The 19,313-nt window shown below is 56.2% G+C and overlaps 1 protein-coding gene across 6 annotated transcripts in view; it reads right to left on the bottom strand.

Annotated features, from left to right (window-relative positions):
• Positions 1–19,313, bottom strand: part of PXN (paxillin) — a 44,131-nt gene that overhangs the window by 5,939 nt on the left and 18,879 nt on the right. For 2 of the 6 annotated variants that reach the window (XM_081036548.1, XM_081036546.1), the window contains exons 2-6: positions 5,998–6,224; positions 5,611–5,726; positions 5,144–5,280; positions 4,830–5,031; positions 3,848–3,983 (exon numbers count right to left, since the gene is read on the bottom strand). In XM_081036548.1, the coding sequence (XP_080892674.1) occupies positions 3,848–3,983; positions 4,830–5,031; positions 5,144–5,280; positions 5,611–5,726; positions 5,998–6,224 (818 nt within the window). Of the gene's footprint in view, positions 1–181; positions 458–1,483; positions 2,381–3,847; positions 3,987–4,829; positions 5,032–5,143; positions 5,281–5,610; positions 5,727–5,997; positions 6,225–19,313 lie in introns of all 6 variants that reach the window. The other 4 variants (XM_081036547.1, XM_081036545.1, XM_081036544.1 and 1 more) reach the window with 3 other exon arrangements.

Consider the following 19,313-nt stretch of genomic DNA (forward strand, 5'->3'; position numbering starts at 1 on the left):
CCAGGCCTTCCCACTCTGATACCAAGAATGAGGCCAGCCTTACAGGGCCACAGGATACAGGACCCCCGTGCCCCCTTCCCCCCCGGCACACACACACAACCTCCCCTCCGGCCAGCGCTGGGGAAGAATGGGAAGGCCTGCTGACCGGGCCCTGGCCTACCCCTGGGCATCTCCCCACTACCTTCTCTACCAGCTGCCCCCCAGCCCGCCTCCCTCGCGGCTGCACAGTGATGACGACGCCCTCGGTCATCCAGGCCTCAGTGGAGGCCCCCGCTGCCCTTGCTGTGTCCTCCACCTCCGGCTGGATGCCCAGCCGACCCTGCAGCTCTGCGATGAGCCGCTCCTGAGATGGGGTCCTGCTCAGGGTGGCAGGGTCCAGCCGGCGGCGAGGGGAGGGCTCCCGGGACATGGGGTGCGCATGGCCCGTCTCCCGGCTCCTCCTGATCACCGAGCGGATCTGAGGGGGGAGGGGGAAACTGTCACAGTCCCACTCTGGGCTCTGCCAGTGCTGTTCAATGCACACTCAGGTGCCCCAGGGAGGGAAGGGCAGCACAAAACCACCAGAGAAGAGCCAAGCTGAGGTGCGGTGGAGGCAGGCGGCAGAGCAGATTCCCTGCACCCAGCACTCACCTCCAAGTCGGTAATGACCTTGGGCAAGACACTTCATTTCCAGGGGCCTCAGCTTGTCCATCTTTGAAATAGAGTTACAGTATTTTCTGGGCTGCCTTACAGGATTATGAGAATTCTTTGAGAGAATGTAAGTGGACATTCTTGAAAGGACATAGGGTTTTTTTCTTTCTTTTTTTGATTTGTAATGAAAAATGCGTTCTTTCTTTCCAAATCTTTTAACCAGTTTTTCACCTTTATATCATAACCTACTGGTTCGTAGTGGTTTTGGTTTTTTGTTTTGTTTTGTTTTGTTTTGTTTTGTTTTTGGAAAGGGCATGAAGTTTTAATCAAGCAAGAAGCAAATAATAACAGTAGCAAATAATAATAATAGTAACGTCAGCCACAGCTTTTTGACGACCGTGTGCTATGCTCTAAGCACATTCCAGGCATTACCTCATTTAATCCTCTGGACAACCTCGGGGAAAAATGGTCTATTATTACCCCCATTTCAAAGATGAGAAAACTGAGGCTGGTGGGGGGGTTGCCCAAGGTCACAGATATTCAATTCTACCTGGTCCCAAAGCCCATGCTTTTAACCATTTCACACACATCACCTCAGGCTGCCAGGGGGAGCTCATCTACAGGGAAAAGCCTTAAACAAGCAAGAGGGGGGGTTGTCACGAAAGAGCAATTCCACTGGCGCCATGGAGCCCACTGCCGAGTGCTGGTCGTCAGGGACACAGGCCACCGTATATTGGGATTTGCTGGCCAAGCAGACATGCGCAGAGTAGGAGGCTGCATGCGGTTAGCCAGGAGTGGCCCACACTCAGGCCCGCCGGGGGCATGCCCAGCAGCCGTGCGAGCTTGCGCCTGCCTGGCCAGAGGTGGAAATCCTCTCGGTGGCGTTGGGCGTGTCCATGACTATGGCATGTGGAAGCTCGGGCTGATCCCTCTCGGCCGCGGCAGCAGCTTCAGTAGTGCCCTCTGGTCTCCTGGGGATCTCGGGTCCCTGGCTTGGCCCGACCAGGCTTCCCCTTGTGGATGTCTCTCCACCTAACTGCTCTTCGTCAACTGGGGCAGAGCAGTTGCTCTCCAGCCCCGCTGGCTCTGGCCTTGCCCTTTCCTTCCGCTGTCCACGTTCCTTCGTGAGACTCCAGGTATCTGGGAAGATGGCCTGACGGTCCACGGCCACGACAGCTGGCTCGGTTAATTCCTGGAAGCTGGGAGTAGCTCCGCGGGGAGTCTCAGGCCCAGACGTCTCCAAAGCCCACGGCCGCTCCCATGTGACAGCCACAGCCCCCTCTGGATGCCCACAGTTGGCCGACAGCCCTTGGGGGTCTCTAGGCTCCTGGGAACCTACACACCCAGCTCCGGGTAGAGTGTGGCTGTGGGGAGCCCTGGAAGGCGCACTGGTGAGGCTTGTCAGGCTCCGAACTCGAGCCTGACTCGCTGTACCAAATGGTCCCAGAGAATCCTCCACAGAGGGACACCTTGAGTTGGGGGTGTCAGCCGTTACTCCGAGGCCGGCCAAATCAAGCCAGCTGGGGGCCGCAGGAGGTACAAGGCCCTGTCCTTTATCATTAACCTCAACACAGAGGCCCTCCGGCGTGTGACCGTGGCCTCCAGGGGAGGGTTTAGTAGCAGATGGCAAGAAAACAGAAGGCCCAGGAGGAGGAGGAGGAGGAGGAGGAGAAGGAAATATGTGGTGTGAGGATGGAGCTGAGCTGGGCAGCAGCCCCAGGGAACTCAAGGCCACAGCAGAGGAGCTGGTCTGGAGGAGGAGAAAGACAAAAGGCAGAGGGGAGAGGAGAGAGAGATGGGAGAGGTGAAGAAAGAAGCTCACTGCAAGGGGTGCGCTAGGCCTTAGGGCTCTGAGAGCTACCATCTACACTGACCAGGGTGGCTGCAAAGCTGAAGCATGATGGCCAACAAGGTTTTCCTGGGCTCCACATCCTCGGCCCCCATCAAACCGAGGCAGCAGAAAGCAGCCACTGAGCAAAGCCTGGGAGGCCACCCCCGTCAGAGTAGTAGGACAGAGAAAAGGCTAAGGAGAGGTGACCACGGGAGGCAGGTGACCAGAGAGGTCAGCCCAGGAACCATCAAGGGAGAGTCAGCCACAGGCAGCTGCTCTGCCCCCTCCAACCTTGGCTCCATGCTCAGCTCGGTCTCTCCCTGACAAACCCAGCTTCCCTATGTCCCTGAAACCTTGCTCTAGGGGCACAGCGAGAACCATCTCAGGTTCTCACGGGGCATCACGACACTGGCTCTCAGAAAGCATCATCGCTCCAAAGGGTGTTTGGGCAAGGCTCCCTTAGGCCAATGCCTGGGTCCAACACACTTGATCCTGACCTTGGCTGCTCAAAACTGCTAGTAGCTCAGTCCCCTCCCCTCAGGCTCGCTCCCACCCCCCCACCATGAAACCCCAGCTGAAGAGAGGTTTGGAGGCACCATCAGGGCCAAGAGCGCATGGACCACTCTCTCCCCTTCTCAGATTCCCTAAGGCACGCGCCAAAGGTCAACCCACATGGAAGAGTGCAGTCAGCAACTGTTGGAGAGCTCGGTCAATATCAATCCCATGGAGGCACCCATCTTTTCAATAAAACATCTCAGGCCTGGCAGGTCTGGGGAGGCCCGGAAGGGGAGGGGAAGAAGTGCCGCATGCAGGACTGGCCCAGCAGCCTGACAGGTTAGGTTTTCCACAGACAGAACTTGTGGGAACTCAGAGGCCCATGGAGGGAGAAGGGGCCGGACAGGAGCCTGGCAAAGGAGGCCTCTGGATGCAGAAGCCAGAGGCAGAAAGAAAGAGGACGTGTTGAGGACAGCCAGCGTGGGAGATGGGGCTCTAGGGCAAATGACCTCTCCGGCACAGAACCCCAAGGCTCACATGGCCCAGCAGAGAATGCCCTCCCCCACCAAGGGCAGCCATCAACACAGGGCCCTTTGTCCCAGCCTCCTGATCCCCTCCCTGGGTGGCTGGGAGCTGAGAGCACCCCGAGGGGAAGGAATGTCCCTGCTGAGCGCTTCTCTGCCTTCCCAGGCTGCAAGGCAGCTAGGTCCCCACCAGCCTGGCCTGGCCCTCCCTCCCCCGCACTCTGGCAAGGCCAAGACACTGCAGGGTCCCTGGCTTGAGGCAACGCATCCAAACTGAGGGGCCTAGTTCCAGCTACTCACACTGAGGTACAGGAGGAGGATGAGGGAGACAGAGGGTACAGGGCAGGGAAGAGGGGCCTCCAGGCACCTTAAAATCCGACAGTGAGGCCATCAGCTCATCCAGCTCCCGGGTGGCAGAGGAGGCCGAGATGCGTGTCTGCTGCTGGCTGGAGGTGACTCGCTGAGGACTGCTCATCTCCGCCTGGTTCACAGTGATGGCGGGGCTGCTGGCCAGGAAGGACATCAGTGGGAACCCCAGAGCCGAGCCCCACGCTCCCCCAGAGTGGCCCTCCCCTCCTCAGAGGATCAATGTCAGCTCTAACAGTGGGGTCCTGTCACCCCCAACCACTGGGAAGTCCGCCAACTCCCAGTGTCTCCTGGGGACCCATTGTTGGGAGGGGGCTGCTGTCAGCCAGGGGGACAGAGCTCCGAGGTGAGCTGATGTGGGAGAAGAGAGGGCCGCTCAAACGGCATCTTTCCTAGGAAGATGCCTCTGGCCCTCCAGCCCAAGTTCAAGCTTGCCTGTTCAACAAGCCAGAATACCCCGCGTACCTTCCACAGCTGTGCATGTGTGACTGTTCTAAAGACACGGTCACACTGATGAGAGTTAACATTTAGAAAGCACTTACCATGTACATCATGTGCTATGAGCCAGAAACAATTCAATGTGCTTTACATTTATGATTGGGTCTCACCCTTATTGAGGCGGGTGGCCTTATCCCCATTACCCCACAGCCCCTAATCCCATTTTATAGGTGGAAAAACTAAGGCTTGAGAGATGACACTTAGTAAGGGCAGAGCCAAGGTTTGAATCCTACTGTGTGGCTCCTAAGCTGCAGGCACCCTCAGCGAGCACGATGTCTGTCTTTTCTAATGGATGGCAGGCTTACTGAAGGCAGGAATGGAGTCCATGTAACTCAGCACTACCCCCAGTGCCTGCTGCAAGGCCTGGCAGACAACAGGGACTTGTGGAGGGAAGGGGTGACGAGGGGGCTAAGTGGGCAGATACTGGAGCTCGGACACTGGCTGGACGAGGCCTCTCTGCCTGGGCAAGCCCAGCGGACACTCACACAGGGCTGGGCACGGAGCTCTCCAGTTCATCCAGGAGACTCTCCACGCTGGGCCGCACATCCTCCAAGCCCCGGCCCCCGTTCCGCTTTGGCTTCTCTTTCATCAGCGGCCCAGCTTTGCCGCCCAGCAAGCTGTTATTCTCTGGGATGCCATAGTGGGCGCTCAGAGTCCCAGGCAGCAGGGGGCTTGAGTGGGCCTCATCTCGGGAGAGGGAGAGAGAAAGGCTGCTCAAACCTGAGGTCTCCGGGATCCAGAAGCCAGAGGCTGGGTCTGGGGATTCTGGCAGGCCCCCGCCCCAGGGACTCCGCCCTACCTGCAGGGAAGCCTGGGGGGTTATGCTGCACGGCGTTCAGTTCCAGCAGCAGGCGGTCAAGTTCAGAAAGGTTGCTGCCCAGGGAGGAGCTCATCACGGTGGGTGAAGGCTCAGTTGACTTTTGCTTGTTGGGGAAGCTTTGAGAGGCAAAGGGAAGACCACAGTGAGAGACATTCCCCAGCTTTAGCAACCCCCAAATTCTCCAGAATAAGGTGAAGGGGATAGAGTGTCCCCCAGCAAGAGGACAGAGAGCGGGTGAGGGATGTGCTAGGAAGAGCGGAGGAAGGCAGTCTTGCCTCAGTTCCTCAGCTACATGGGGTGACGTAACCGCTGCTACACGGAGATGTCAGCCCAGTGACCCCTGAGGCAGCACAGCCACTGGCCCTGGCCTCCGGTGCCTCCAGCCCGAGCTGGTCCCTGGGCTTTCCAAGCAGGAGGCACAGTGCACAGCAGGTCTGGAGCAGTACCTGTACACGTGCTCTTCTTCACCGGCTCGGGGACACGGAGGGCCGACGCCGTCCTGGGGGATGGAGGCACTGGGCGTTTTGGCACCGGAGCCGTACACAGGCGGCGGGGACTGAGGCTGTAGGAAGGAGAATGCTCAGAGCCTCCCCAAGGAGAGGAAAAGGAACAGCCCGAGTCACCCCCAGGAGGCGGCTGCTCACCAGGGAATTTCCACACTCCGGCTGCAGGCAGGTGATTAACACTTGGTCACCGCCCCCCTCACGAGGTTCCTGGTGGGGACAGCTGGCCCCTCTCCCCTTGCCCTGAGCCCACTCCTCCCCTGGCTCCCCAAGCTGCTGCCAGATAAGCTCCTTTAGCCTCTAGGGGCGCCAGCCCCTGCCTCTACCTACCTGCTGGTGGATGAATCGGGAGGCACTGGGCTGCCACTGGTCTAAGGGGTCAAGGATCGTGCCATTGAGGGCCTCACTGGATGGGGGTGGAGGGACAGGGGGTGGCACAGCAATCTCCTGGTATGTGTGGTTTCCAGTTGGGTAGGAGTAGGGGGTCTCCTCAGACAAGAACACAGGACGTTTGGAGATGTGGGAGGTGGTGGACTCCAAGTCCTCCAGCAGGGCGTCTGCAGGGAGAAGGCACGGGAGTGGGTAAGAACCAGGGATCCTGGGAACTAACTCTCCAATGGCAGTGCCCTCCCCGCCTGCATCCAAGTGTTAATAAATTCTAAGCACCTGCCCCGCCCACGGGGAAAAATGCCTAGCCTCAGGTCAGGAAGATACTAGCCCAGTCCAGCCTGGCTAAGAACCAGCTCCCACAGCTGACCTCTTATCCCAGCCCCAGACGGAAGTTGCTCTGGAGGCTCTGGGGGCTGCCCTTGGGGCTCTCCTACCTGAGAATCAGGCACCTGTGTTCCCTCCAGACAGGGCTGTGTAGCTGGCTGACTGAGAGTCAGAAATGCCTTCCTGGAACTTAGTGCTCTGACTCCACAGGGCAAGGCGGAGAGAATGGGCGGGAGGGGCCCACGTCATGGGGAGGGGCCCAGGCAGTGCCAGGTCCCACTTAATTTCCAAGAGCTTAAGCTTTCTCAGCCCCCAGCCTGGAGGGGCCCCTGGGGTGGTACTGTCTTCCTGACCAGGTAGAAGCAGAAGCCCAGGCTCCGAGCTCTGTCCCAGCTATGGGGTGAGGTGTGTGAGGAGGTGGGGGCTGGGACGAGGCTGGTGCAATGTTCCCTACCCCCTCGGCCAAGGTGGGGTGGGGGTGGGGTGAGGACAGGACTGCTCCGTAGGCTGTTTCTGCAGAGCCTGGCAAGCAGCCTGGCCCCAGAGGCTCCAGGGCCCCACTATTCTGCTTTTAACAGCAGCAAGAGAGCGGAATGGGCCCTCAAGTGCAAGCTTCCATTACCCTGGCACCGGGCAGACAACAGAGGGGCCCTGGATCTCCCTAGTCTCCCGACAAACAGGGTACAGTGAAAGGGGCAAGAGTAGAAAAGCCTGATCTCCCCCTACGTCCCCCCCACCTCACCCCTCTCCTCCTGGGACCCTCACCAGCCCCACAGCCCAGAGAGCCAGCCCCACATGCCACACCCTCATTCCTGTCGTGCTCACAGGCTTGCTCACTCTCACCTCCCTGGTGACCTGCTGGGGGCTCAGTCCCAGGCCCTTAATAATCGTCAGAAAGCAGTGTCTGCACTTGTTGCCATGTGCTGAGGACACACACAGGGCCGGGCACCTGCATTCACAGTCTCAGTTAATCCTCCTACCCCTAGAGGTGGAGTTCTTTTCCTTCCTGTACGGATGGGGGACTAGCATGGAGCAGTAGTGGGACTCGCCCTAGATCACAGAGACAGTGAATTGCAGGATAGCTGGCTCCTCAGAAGCTCCAAATCCCAAAAATCTGGCAAGAGGCTGCTTCCTGTGATCACAAGATGATACCATATTTCAACAATACAACTTCCTGAATGATGGGCCGAGCTCTGAGAACTGCCATTCTGATCCTTCCTCGTGGCCACATCCCCAACCCCACCCCTGCTCAAAAGAAGTAAGTGGGAAGCAAGGCCCTTACCAGGGCCTTGGTCTGTGGGCCGGTACCTTCTCCCAGTTGCCTGCTGTTCTCCTTCCCACAAGGGCAGCAATACCTACCCCCAGCACCTACCCAGCTGTGCAGAGGGGAAGCTGGCTCCAATGCCCAGCACAGGTCTCCTAACTTCTGAGGAAGGTCAGTTAGTGTGGCTCCCCTCCCCCTCCAGGTCCTGTGGAAGAGGTCTGGCTTCCTGTCTCTAACAAACCGGAACTAGAGGGAGTCAGTGTGTCTAGGTAACAGCAGAAAAGGAACCAGTGTCCAGGGCCAATCCCAGTGGCCTCTACATGGCCACACCTGCTGCCCTGGCTTCGTGCAGTTCCCACTTCCTCTGGGCCTGATCCAACCAAGGCAGGGTGTCTCCTCCATCGTGGGCAGGGCCAGCTGGGCTCCCCAGAGCAGGCAACCAGTACAACCCCAGAGTGGTAACAGGAGCAGCTGCCATGCCTGGACACCCGCCACGTGCCAGTGGTCCCGCCCTCACAACACTAGCACAGATGGTAAAACTGAGGCTCAGATGTAGTCATACCCCTACACTGCCACAGCTGGTTGAAGTGACACAGCTGGACTCTGAACTTGGGTCTCTTGGTCTCTAAACACTCAACAGAAGACAGATAGTTAACCTTCCCTGTCAAACCTGAGTCAGGGACTCCACTGCCCTCTGCATCAAATACCTCCCCCATCGCTCGTGACCTGACTCTAAATCTGGCTTACTGGTTTATAGACTGGCTTCTGGTTTATGATTCAATGGGCTCTTTTCGACATGGATACATCTGTTGGTCAGAAGGCGCAGTCCTGGGATACAGAGACAAAGGATCTCAAGGTTTGGAGTCCAGCCAGCGCTAAGTTCAAGTCCCAGCTGCTGTCTCCATTATCCATGGCCACACAGCCAATCACTTAGCTTCCCTAAGCCTCAGTTTCCTCAGTCAACTGGGGAAGTTTATAGGGGATCACAGAGGCTAGAGTACACACGTGAAGCTGCAAACATCAGATCTTATTTGCTCTGTGAAATTCAGAAAAAAATCTTCCTCCAAGGAGCTCAGCGTGAGATGCAAAGCCCTGACTTCTCCTAAGTCTTCTACGGGTAGAATCTGAGCAAGACGCTAAAAGAGTGGCCTTGAATGAAAATGCAAAGTAATAAAGTAACATTCAAAGTGAAATGTGTGGATGGCAGGGAGAAGGCACATCATTTTCCAAACTTCAGAATGAGAGAGACGAATCCAGAGGAGGCCACACGCAGCCACAGGCTCTGTAACTTCCTTCTCGCTCTCTAACCTTCGTCTTTGATCAGTCACTGGACAGGGCTTGGGGGTCACTGTCCCCCCAAACCCCACACAAACGCCTCAGAGGAGAGAGCCAGGAATAGAGGAGGCAGCCAAGGAGTACACTCTGAGCTCTGCGGTGGATTCCTGTGGGTGCAGAGCCTGCTGGCTTCCCGCAGGCTGCACAATGGTTACAGGCCAAAGTCTCCTTGCAAGCTCAGCGAACTCCTCCCCTTCCTGAGTACAGAGGCGGCAGAGGGAAGCCGGCACGGAGGAATCCACTTGCAGGCAGTGCCCCGTGGGGAGGGGTCCCCCAGTTTTCAGCTATGGCTACTGCCTGGCACCCAGCTCTAAACACCCTCGGGGCAGGCTCAGAAATTCCTTCTACTCATACCCCAAAGAAGGTGTCAGAGAATATGGGGCCCACTGGAACACAGAAACAGTCTCAGGAGCAGTCAGGCCTGGCTCATTCAGGCTAAGGAAGGCTTCAGACTTCCTCAGCACCTCTCCAGGCCTGAGGCCATCCGGATGAGTCAGAGCCACCAGAACTGTCCCAGTCATGCTGCAGAAGGAAGCTCTCCCTGGGGTTTCCAAGCCCCTTTCCGGAGGAAACCACACTAGACTCTGAAAGCTTTTACCTCTCTGGGCCATCTGAATCAGGCCCTGGCACTTCCCAGGCCGTGGAGAGGGGTTCTCCTCTCCAAACCGGGGCGAAAGGGGACGGCGGCACTGAGTGCGAAATCTCCAAACCCCCAGGAGCAAAGGCCACTCAGCTACGCCCTGGTGACGAAGGGGTGTGGACCTTCCGCAGCTTCCCGCCAGAGGGCGCCATTGGTTCGCAGGCTCCCAGCCGCGGGGTAGTAACCGAAGGTAACCTCACGCCATCACAGAATTTCTGGCCGGCGAAGTCCGGGGAGCCCCACTGCCACCAATGCACTGGGTAAGTTTCAGTGCCGAGAAGCTCCGCTAAGCTGGAGGAACAGAGCAGGCTACGAGGAGCAGCACGAGACCGCCTAGGTGCCAAGCCTCCAGCCCGTGCCTGTTGACACACTATGATTGGAAGGGGCGACTCAAAAGTGACGCAGCCCGCGGGACGCCGGAGACCCACAGGACGGACGCCCTGGCCGTCAGCGCGCCCCCTGCATGTTCATCACAACAGGTGCCCCATCCCCATCCCGCGGCTGAGCCGCGCTCAGAGCAGCAGGGCTTCGGCCTCGTGCCGGAGGCGGCCCCGGGGCAGGCGACTGGGCAACACGGCGGCGGCCACTGGGGCCAGGCAGAGGCGTACAGGCCTTTCCCTGGCCCCATCCACTGAGCCAGGGGGTGGGAGCCACCGGGCCTGCAACCCCCCAGGGGTTTAAGACATAGGAGTTGCTCTTGCTGCCCTTGGAGGGAGGGGAGGTAGAGGCCAGTCTGTCCGCATTCCAGGGGCATTCCAGGGCTAATAAGCAGCTGCCCCACCCCCTCATGCTCCCCAGGTAGGGGATGCCCCCAGACTGTGGCTCTGGGGACCTAGGTTGACCCACTGACACATGGCACCCAATAAGGTAAACAGAATCTATGAACCCTTTCTACCTCCACCCCCAACTACAGTATAAAAACAAGTCACCAGGGCTCTTTCACAAGACTGGCTTCTTCCTCCCACCCCAGCCACTTCTCAGTCGAGATAAAGACTGTCAAGACCAGAGGCCTAATGCTGAATAGATGCCAAGAGTGTGAGATAAAGGCCCATCCAGGATCCCTCAAGTGTACGGGGTGGGGGTGGGGGCAGGAGGACCCCAGAGCCATTCACGCCTCCTGGGCTTCCTGGGCTCTAAGCACAAGAGCCGGTAGAACTCACACAGGGGGATTCTGAGTCACTGCTCAGTGGCCGGATTGCTCATGCAGGCTGATTAACTGCTCTGTGCCTCAGTTTCCTTGTCTTTTGGATGGGAATTCCATCCCCTTACAGGAATAAGGATTACATGAGGAAATGGATCTACACACAGTGTTTGCTTAGCACAGTCCCTGGAATAGAGCACATGCTCAGTACACCGCAGTGATTAGCCCTGGAGGCAAAAGAGAAAGTGCCTCTCATCCCATCCCACTCCTGGAGGCAAAGGATGCTGCAATTCAGGATTAGCAGTTAGGGGCACCATTCTCGGGACAACAAAGTCACCCCATAGAAGCCTCCCCAGCAGGTCTCCATGCATGAGGACAAGTAAATGTGGGGCATCATTGAGTCCCAGAGTCCACACTGCCATACCCACCCCAGTGCTGGGCCCCTCATGTCACTCTTCCACCTGGCAGCCCCAGCAGAACTAGAAGAGATGGGGTCCTCTGGTCATCAGGAAGACCCACCTCGACAGGTCTAGGAGAGGCGCACAATAAGAACCAGATAGTTTCAAGACCTGGTCACCCATCTTCTTTCTGCAAGCCAATTTAAGCTCTCATTGCCCCAAGCAAAGGATGGCAGTTTCCTTAGGAGCTGACAAGCAGAAGGAAAGAGCAGCACACAAGCACCCAGAAAGTTCCAGCACAGGCAGCTAGGGGCTGTCAGAGCAGCCCCTAGCTGCTCTCCAACAGTCCAGGGCCAGCTGTCCATCCCTGCCATTTAATACGAGACCTGGACTTGCAGAGATAGCACCAGCTCAGCAAGTCCCTTCCCCAAGCGTCCTGGAGAGGCTCAGCCTTCCGGCCTGTCTATCCTGCTGGGCTCAGAACTCTGGGTAAGGGAAGTTTGGGGCCCCCCTGTTGAGCACCTGCTGGGCCTTGGTGTCAGAGGAGAAGCTGCTGGGCCTCCTTAAGGCTGCCTGAGCTCTGGGACATAAGCAGTGAGTGGGGCTGGGACTTCCTAAGGAAGGAGCTATGTAAACAGCAGGACCAGTGCCTGCAGATGGTCTCATCTCAGCCCCTTTGCTGAAACTCTTCCAGATTAGGAAGGAAAGCAGAACAAAAAGGCGGGTCTCCCCTCCCCCAGCCCCGAGCACATGTGCAGTTAGAGCAGAGGTAATCTAATCCCCAGCAGCGGGGTACTTTTGCTCAGTGAGTAACTCCCCAGGAATGGGGAGCTGGGTATATTTATCCTGATAACTGTCCTTGGAGGGAAGGCAGATTTGTGACCAGTAAGGGCCAATCTACAATTAGGCCAGATCTGCGCTGTCCCGACAGCCCAGGGATCCGGGGCCTGGACACTGACGAGGAACTCAATCTCCTAAAGGGGCCTTCCCTGCCAATCTGGATACTTGTCAACTGACTGTCTCCTCTCCAAGAATTCAGCTCTAGAGAGCAGGGGCCTTGTCTTGCTCGATGCCATATCCCCAGCAGCTAGAATGAATAGCTGACTGACAGAGGGACCATGAGGAAGAGGAAGACGGGGAAGGAGCAGTGAGCAGATGAAACAGCCAGTTGAGTGGCAGCCAGGAGGCCGATTCCAGGCTCAGCCTGCTAGATGCCCATCAATGGGCCCTACACCTAGGGTGGTCGTCTCTATCTGCGGAGTGGGCAGAACCCAATTTGTCCTTATTCCTAGTAGCAAGCTCTGAGGAGATAATAAACAATTTCAGCTGAAATTTACATAGCACCTTTGAGCTCTTCGGAATTTGTCTAAATCTAAGATATTGCTATTATCTGACTCCCAGACGGGAACGGCCCTCCCTAAGGGGCTGGATGAGAACCGATCAATACTATAGTGTCACCTAAATATTTAATAACCGTGCCTGGAGGTTATGAAGACTCAGCCACCTTTCTCCTTGGCTGACTCAGGCCTCACTCAACAGGAACTGCCATTCTACTCTCACATCCCTAAAGAAAGTGTGGGCTGGGGTGACACACAGGAAACCAGGGGAGAAGGCCGACTCTTCCCATCTACTGCCAGGAGAGGTGGGAGGTGGCCCGTTTCTTTCCTGGGCTTCCCACAGGCCATGGGAGGGTGGTTTCCTGTCTGCTGAGGAGCCCTTTATTGCCGCGCTGACACGTAAAGTGTGCGGACAGGTTCGCTTTCTTTATTGGGTGCCTGGCTTGCGCCCAAGGTCACAGAGCACAAGTAACCAGAGACTTGAGAGAAAAAAGGCGGAAAGGCAACTCCAGAGGTCACCCTGAGCACCAGACAGAAACCCAACCACACCAGGCCCCATCTGCACCAGGCACCCACCCAGGGGCCCCACTGATCATCAGGCTTCCCCATCTGATGGGGCTCCGGGAGCTTAAGCAACAGCAGGTGTGAGGAGCTCCCCAGGTTTACTCTGCACACCTCCAGCCCCCCACAGGCACAGGAACAGGTCCAGGCTGGCCGGCCAGCAGAGTCTCTTTTCTACTGTAAATAATTCTCTGTCCAGGGTCAGCGGCTCAGCCCTCCCCCACGGGTCCCAGAACACTATTGGAAGTATTTCATTGGTCAGATTCATCTACCTCTTCAGGTCACTCAAAGACTCCAGACTTTTTAAGGTCAAGTCTATAGGGCCTATCTCCAGTCCCATCCCACAGTTCCTTCAATGGGTAAGGCACCGATTTACACACGATTTACACACAAAAAGACAGCCTGGAACCCAGGAGGCTCAGGTACTGGAAATTTTCTCAGCTCTTGCAAATTCATCCAATCCATCCCTGCATCTAGGTTTTTTGAGGCGAGCAGGGCGGCTCCTTGGGCCTCTCACCCCTGCTAATCACCAACAGAGGTTAGGAGGGGCTCAGAAGTGAGTCATCTGCCCTACAGAGACTGGAACAGAAAGTTCAAAAGTTTGCCTGTTTCAGGAATGAGTTGTAGTCTTTCCATGATGTTTGTGGATTTCACAGTACTAGTTACCCACTCTTTGCCAGTCAGGTTCTGACCAATGAACACAGCCCAAGGTGGCCACAGAACAGGTCAGTGCTTCCCAGTCGCAGGCAGCAGGGTCATTTCACTAACTCAGCTCTCGTGCCTGCCTTTCCCGGTTCTCCTATAGCACCTCTTCTAGCTCCCACATTTCATTCGTCACCAAGTCGCATCAATTTTTCCTTCCCGGGGGGCCTCTCCCCATCACTTTCCTCCCTTTCTTTTCATCACAGGAAGCCAACAACCTCGACGAGCATTCGGATCCATGCTCAGCCCTTTCTCGAATCCACCTGCAGCACCCTGCTCTGGGCTCTCCCACTCCAACCCTTTAGGCAGACGCCAACAGTGTGAATGCCTCAGAACCCCACCTATTTGTGTGTATCCACATATCACTCTCACCTCACCCACTAAGCTGCACGCCCTCTGTGGCCAGACACCTCCTTCCCCTCGCTGGATCCCGGGCACGAGCACCTCCGTGGCCTCCCATACAGTGAATGGATGTGAGCCAACACAGAACTCAGTCACCAATCGCCCTCTCTGCCTATGGGATAAGATCAGAACCTCTGGTCTTGAGCTTCTCAGAAAATGGCCCCAAACTAGCCCTTACCCCTTCCTCGGCCCCCTCACTGCAACCTGACTCTCCAACCAAACTGGGCCCCGCTACCCTTTCCCAGCTGTGTGCCGGGAATATAACAGAGCTGTATATTCATAATACTGACTGTGCCGGCCCCCATCTCCTGCAGAGCTATCCATACCCCCAGGGGACAGATGGAGGCCAAGGCCGCAGAAACGACCTCGGGATCAACCCAGAACACCTTCTGAGGATCAGATTTACTCAGGAGCCAGTAACTTAAACCACTGCCTTAAATTAAAACAAGCAAGGCTAATTTAATTGTTAAAACAAGCATAGTTATGGAGTCAAATGCAAAAAGCAAATGAATTGTAAGATAAGAAGTGAGGCTTCAAAGAGACTTTTTGCACATGCACTTGGGGACTCTAGGGAACAATTTTAAGAAGCACCACAAAGCCACCCTTGTCCATACCACAGATTTGGCAGCTCTGGTGGTGCTGGGAGCTGGGATGGTAACGTAGCTATATCCCCTTCTGGCATTCCAGGCTGCATGGCAGTGTGGCAGAGTGGCAAGAACCCCCCTCCAAGGAGTCAGGCAGACAAGTTCAAGTCCACCACTCACTAGCTTGGGGTGGCAATTTACTGGACCATTCTGGGCTTCAGTTACTCTGACACGCCATAGAGCACACAGTGAGTAATCAATGAAAAAGTGCAAAAAGCCACCGGGAAGGCTAGGGAGAATGTCCTCTGCCCTCCCACTGTGACACGGATGAGACACTGGGTAAATAAATCCACATCACTGATTTTTATATCCCTTAAGAACAGGAGGGAGAGGAGGTGGAGCCAGAACTGCAGCCAGGAATCCTGGGAGCTGTGACAGGCCCGTCACTATCTTGGGCCTCCTTGCTGAGCAAACCACTGACCTCACTCCTCCCTGCCTCAGGTTCATTCCAAGTCCTCCTCGGAGAACATCAACTGAGTCCAGAAGCCTCCAACTCACTCCCTAGCAAGGACAGAGGCAAGAGAGAGAAGTGTCAGGGCTCAACTGCCTGCCGGGAAGTCACAGCTGTCTGAGGGTCCTGTGGCTTTGAACCTGGAATGGGGACAACAGCAGGAGAGCTTCCCAAGCTCCACGTTAGCTCTCAGCCTCTGACCTCCCAGAGGAGCACACCCAGGAGAAAGCAGCCTCTGCTTCTGCCAGTAAGGTTCTGAGCCCAGCACAATGCTATGAAGGGACCCAAAGACAGGGCTGCCTGGCCAGGAAGCTCAGACGGGGGAAGGGGAGAAGAGTAAACTACTCCTCATTAAGCATCTACTAGGATCCTGGCCTCACAGCCCCATTTTACAGACAAGCAGAGAGGCTTAGGGATGTCCGATGAGAATGCATTGCAGGCAGGCCGAGTGCCCCTCGAGGACAGCTCTGCCTGGCTGCAGAACTCATCCACGTTCTTTCCATGACACCCCACTGGGAGAGGCTGTCGGCAGCTGTCTCTCATTCTGCCTGTCACCACTGTCCAGCTTCCAAAGCATAAGTCCCCAGAGCCCCTAGAGCAATCCAAGAAGGCTGGCCGCTGGGGTGCTATTCCCCCACGGTCTGCTCCACCACTACCTCCGGGCCCTTTTTCTCCTTCTCACCCCCTTTCCTTTCCCCCCTCCTTCTCTCCTTCACCCTCAGCCTGAGGCAGGGTCCTGACCACTGATGAGCCCCTAATGGTGGCACGGGGAGCTCAGGAATTCAGAGAAGGTTGGAGCTCCATGGTCTAGCTAACTTGCTGCCGTACAGGTCAGCCTGCACTAGTGGTCCCTTCCTGTGTCACACGGCCAGCAGCCTCGTCTGAACAGCATGATGCAAGACAGGGCTGTCCCAGGCACTGACCTCTATTCTCGCTCACTGCCAGGCAGCCTTCTTATCTGGAAAAGGGAGGAGCCTGGGCACAAACAGATCAGTGGCTCCTTGGCACCCTCAGAAACAGGCAGAGGAGGCAGGAGAATCACCAGGACACAGATGGTGGTCAGGGCTCCATGGAAAGCACCCAACAGCCAAGGGACAAAGCGAATCTCAAGCCTGATGTGTAATCCATCAGCCGTGAGGTATGCTACCACCAGTCCCCGGCTATCATAAAGTACTGACATTTGTAATGTATTGGCTTTTAATTTTAGAAAACAGACTGAAGCAAGTTCAAGATTACCCAGGACCATCAGCCCCACCCTCGTATGTTTCAGTATGACAGAAAGAGCTAGGAAGTGCACAAAACCCCAAATGTGCCCTCATGGACGGGCAGCGCATGATCCTTAGCTGCCACAAGTGTCGTCTGTAGGGTACGTCACTGCGGAACGTAGATTGGAACCACTAGCTGAGATAATCAGAGCTCTGAGAAGGGGCACATTGGAGAGGAAAAGAGCCAGGGCCAGCTGTCCTCTACATCCCCCAAGTGACCCTCAATGACACTTTCATTTCCCTGGAGGCATCCAAACCACCCTTCTTGGTTTCACAGGTTTCATTTCCCTGGAGGCATCCAAACCACCCTTCTTGGTCTCACAGGTTTTGGAAGCCATCTGCTCAGCTCTGGGCAAGACAAAGCTCTGGGGCCACTTGACAGTTGGTGTCCTGACTGACTGCCGGCTCCTCCAGAGTCGGGATGGTCTAGGGAGGGCTCATCATACGCACAGGAGCCCCGCCTCCTGTCTCAATCCGCCCAAGCTCCCCACGCTCATCCCCATGCAGGTAGACCGCTGGCCTGACCTGACCAGAGGCCCTGGTGGGATGGCGTCACTGACCTACAAAGGAGGGAAATGCTTCAGCCATTGTCCTGAGGACACCAATTTCTCCGCAAGCCCAGATCCTTGCCTACTCTCCCCGCACTGGGAAACCGGTCTCTTCCTGGATAGGGAGGAAGCAGATGGAGGCTGTAGTCCTCACAGCCTTGAGTAACCAGAATCATACTGGGAAACCACAAGAGGAAAAAAGGAGGAAAAAGATGACTTCCCTGAAAAAAGCATCTAGGGAGACCTCTAGGCTGTCAGTCTCACTGGCAGGGCTCACATGTAAGGACGTCAAGGTGCAGAGGAGGACAAAGTGGGAACAGGACCAAAACAAGACCCTCTAGTCCGCCTGCAAGAAGCCCACCAACCCCAGAGCTGAGGTAGAGAGCCAAGCAGATGGCAAGCCTCAGGGGAGAATTGAATGAGTGGTCTGTGCCCTGGGCTCGTGCGTTAGAGAGGATCCCCAGGCTCCAGCTTGGCTTGGTTTGGCTTGATGGGGCCTGGTGTGGCCGGCCGCCCTCCCCTCCGCACAGCTGGTTCCACCAGGAGACTGATGGGGCCAGGGAGGTATTCACCTTAGCCCTGACTTGGATTTTATTGGAGGAGATACTCTAGGGCTCTGGGAACCCACCCCAGCAGAGCAAGGAAAGAGCAATGCCCAGCCATAATGCCAAAACATCACAGAGAAGCCCCCAATGTACACACCTGGAGAATCCCAGAAGTCTGTACGGAAGATGGATTTTGAACTATAGGGACTATCCTCTAATAGAAGCAAAGCTCTGAGGGGGAGATTTGGGTGAGTTCCACTGGACGCTAGGTTCTGCAGTGTTTTCACAGACCGCTTTCGCACTCTGGGGGGCCAAGGAGGACCCCTGGGGTGGGGGCAGGCCAGGCATAACTCAGGAGCCCTGAACCCCATCACTCCACACTCACAGCGCCTGCTTTGTGGCTGGCAGTGTGCTGTGCACTAAGGGGTACAGCTGCCCACAACTTCCCAGGAACAGATGGGACTAGAAATCCTGTGCTGTGTCCTGGAACAGCTGTATGAAATACCAGGGAGCCTGGGGTTAACTGGGCAACCTCCTATCTGAACAAAACCACCAGCTGGGGCGGCTGTCTCTCCTCCCGTCACTCTCTACATCCAGACAGGAAGTGGTCACCAAGGAAGTCAGTGAGCTGATCAAGTGCCACCTGCTGCTGCCCTTTCTGACACCACTTCTTTCTCCTCTTTAAAAGTGGAGGTCTCAGTCCCCATCCACTCTTCCTTGACCCCCACTGTGATGTCTTCCTCTGTGGGCTGTCCCTTGGGAAGGGTTGCCTGCCAGCAAAGGGTGCCTGGCCCCACTCCACTGTCTTACCCCACACCTAGATGAGGCAGGAGCTGGGAGGAAAGGAGTCAAATCTCACTATGAACACTGACTCCTGTTTCCAACTGACAGGGACAAATTTCAAAAACAGGCCCAAAGAGGGGCCCCGGTAACTCTCCCCTAGTGTGCGGGTCTTCCCAGAGGCCTCACCACCCTTAGCGCCCATGGCAGGTCAGTGTGGGGTGGCAGACAGCAGGAAGTACCCGCACCTCCAGAGGCACCCCAGGGAGCTGGTGGCCGAGCCCAGACTGCTCAGCCCAGACCGCTCAGGCTGAACGTGGATGGCCAAGCACACATTTTATCTTCCCTTCCGCCCAATTCTACAGTTCCTTAACTTTCCACCCCTACCTATCTTTTTGGTGAAACACGAATTGTAAATGACCAAGGGTTGGCCCAGGTAAATTTTCCAAGATCACTTTTGGCAATGAATTCTGATTCTTCTCCTTCCAGGGGAATCCTAGAGGCAGCAGGATCAGGGGTGGGGGTGAAGGGAGGCAAGAGAGAATACGGCAGAGGTCACAAGCCCGAGGCCTGCAGGTTGAACCCCATCCCCCACACGGATGTGTTTGTGCTTTTTAAGAAATCAGAATTAGTCTTATGAGATCAAGAGATTGCACACGAAAGCCAGGATTTCTGTCTTCCCAGGAGTAGTCGGGTGAGCTAGCAATACTGGTCTACTTCTCTGCAGGGTAACCACTGGCGGTAGCTTGAAATGTAGGTCCCTTTCTTTCTTGGCCCACTTCATCTATTCACAACATCCGCCCGGCCCGGCCTCAGCAGGTACGTGAGTTCGCAACATAATGTGGCATAGGCTTTTCACTTGAACACCTTGGGTTCAAACCCCAATCTGCCACTTGCTAACACTGCACTTCTCTGAGCT

Source organism: Rhinolophus hipposideros, assembly GCF_964194185.1.
Source record: "Rhinolophus hipposideros genome assembly, chromosome: 24".
In the NCBI taxonomy this organism is placed as follows: domain Eukaryota; kingdom Metazoa; phylum Chordata; class Mammalia; order Chiroptera; family Rhinolophidae; genus Rhinolophus; species Rhinolophus hipposideros.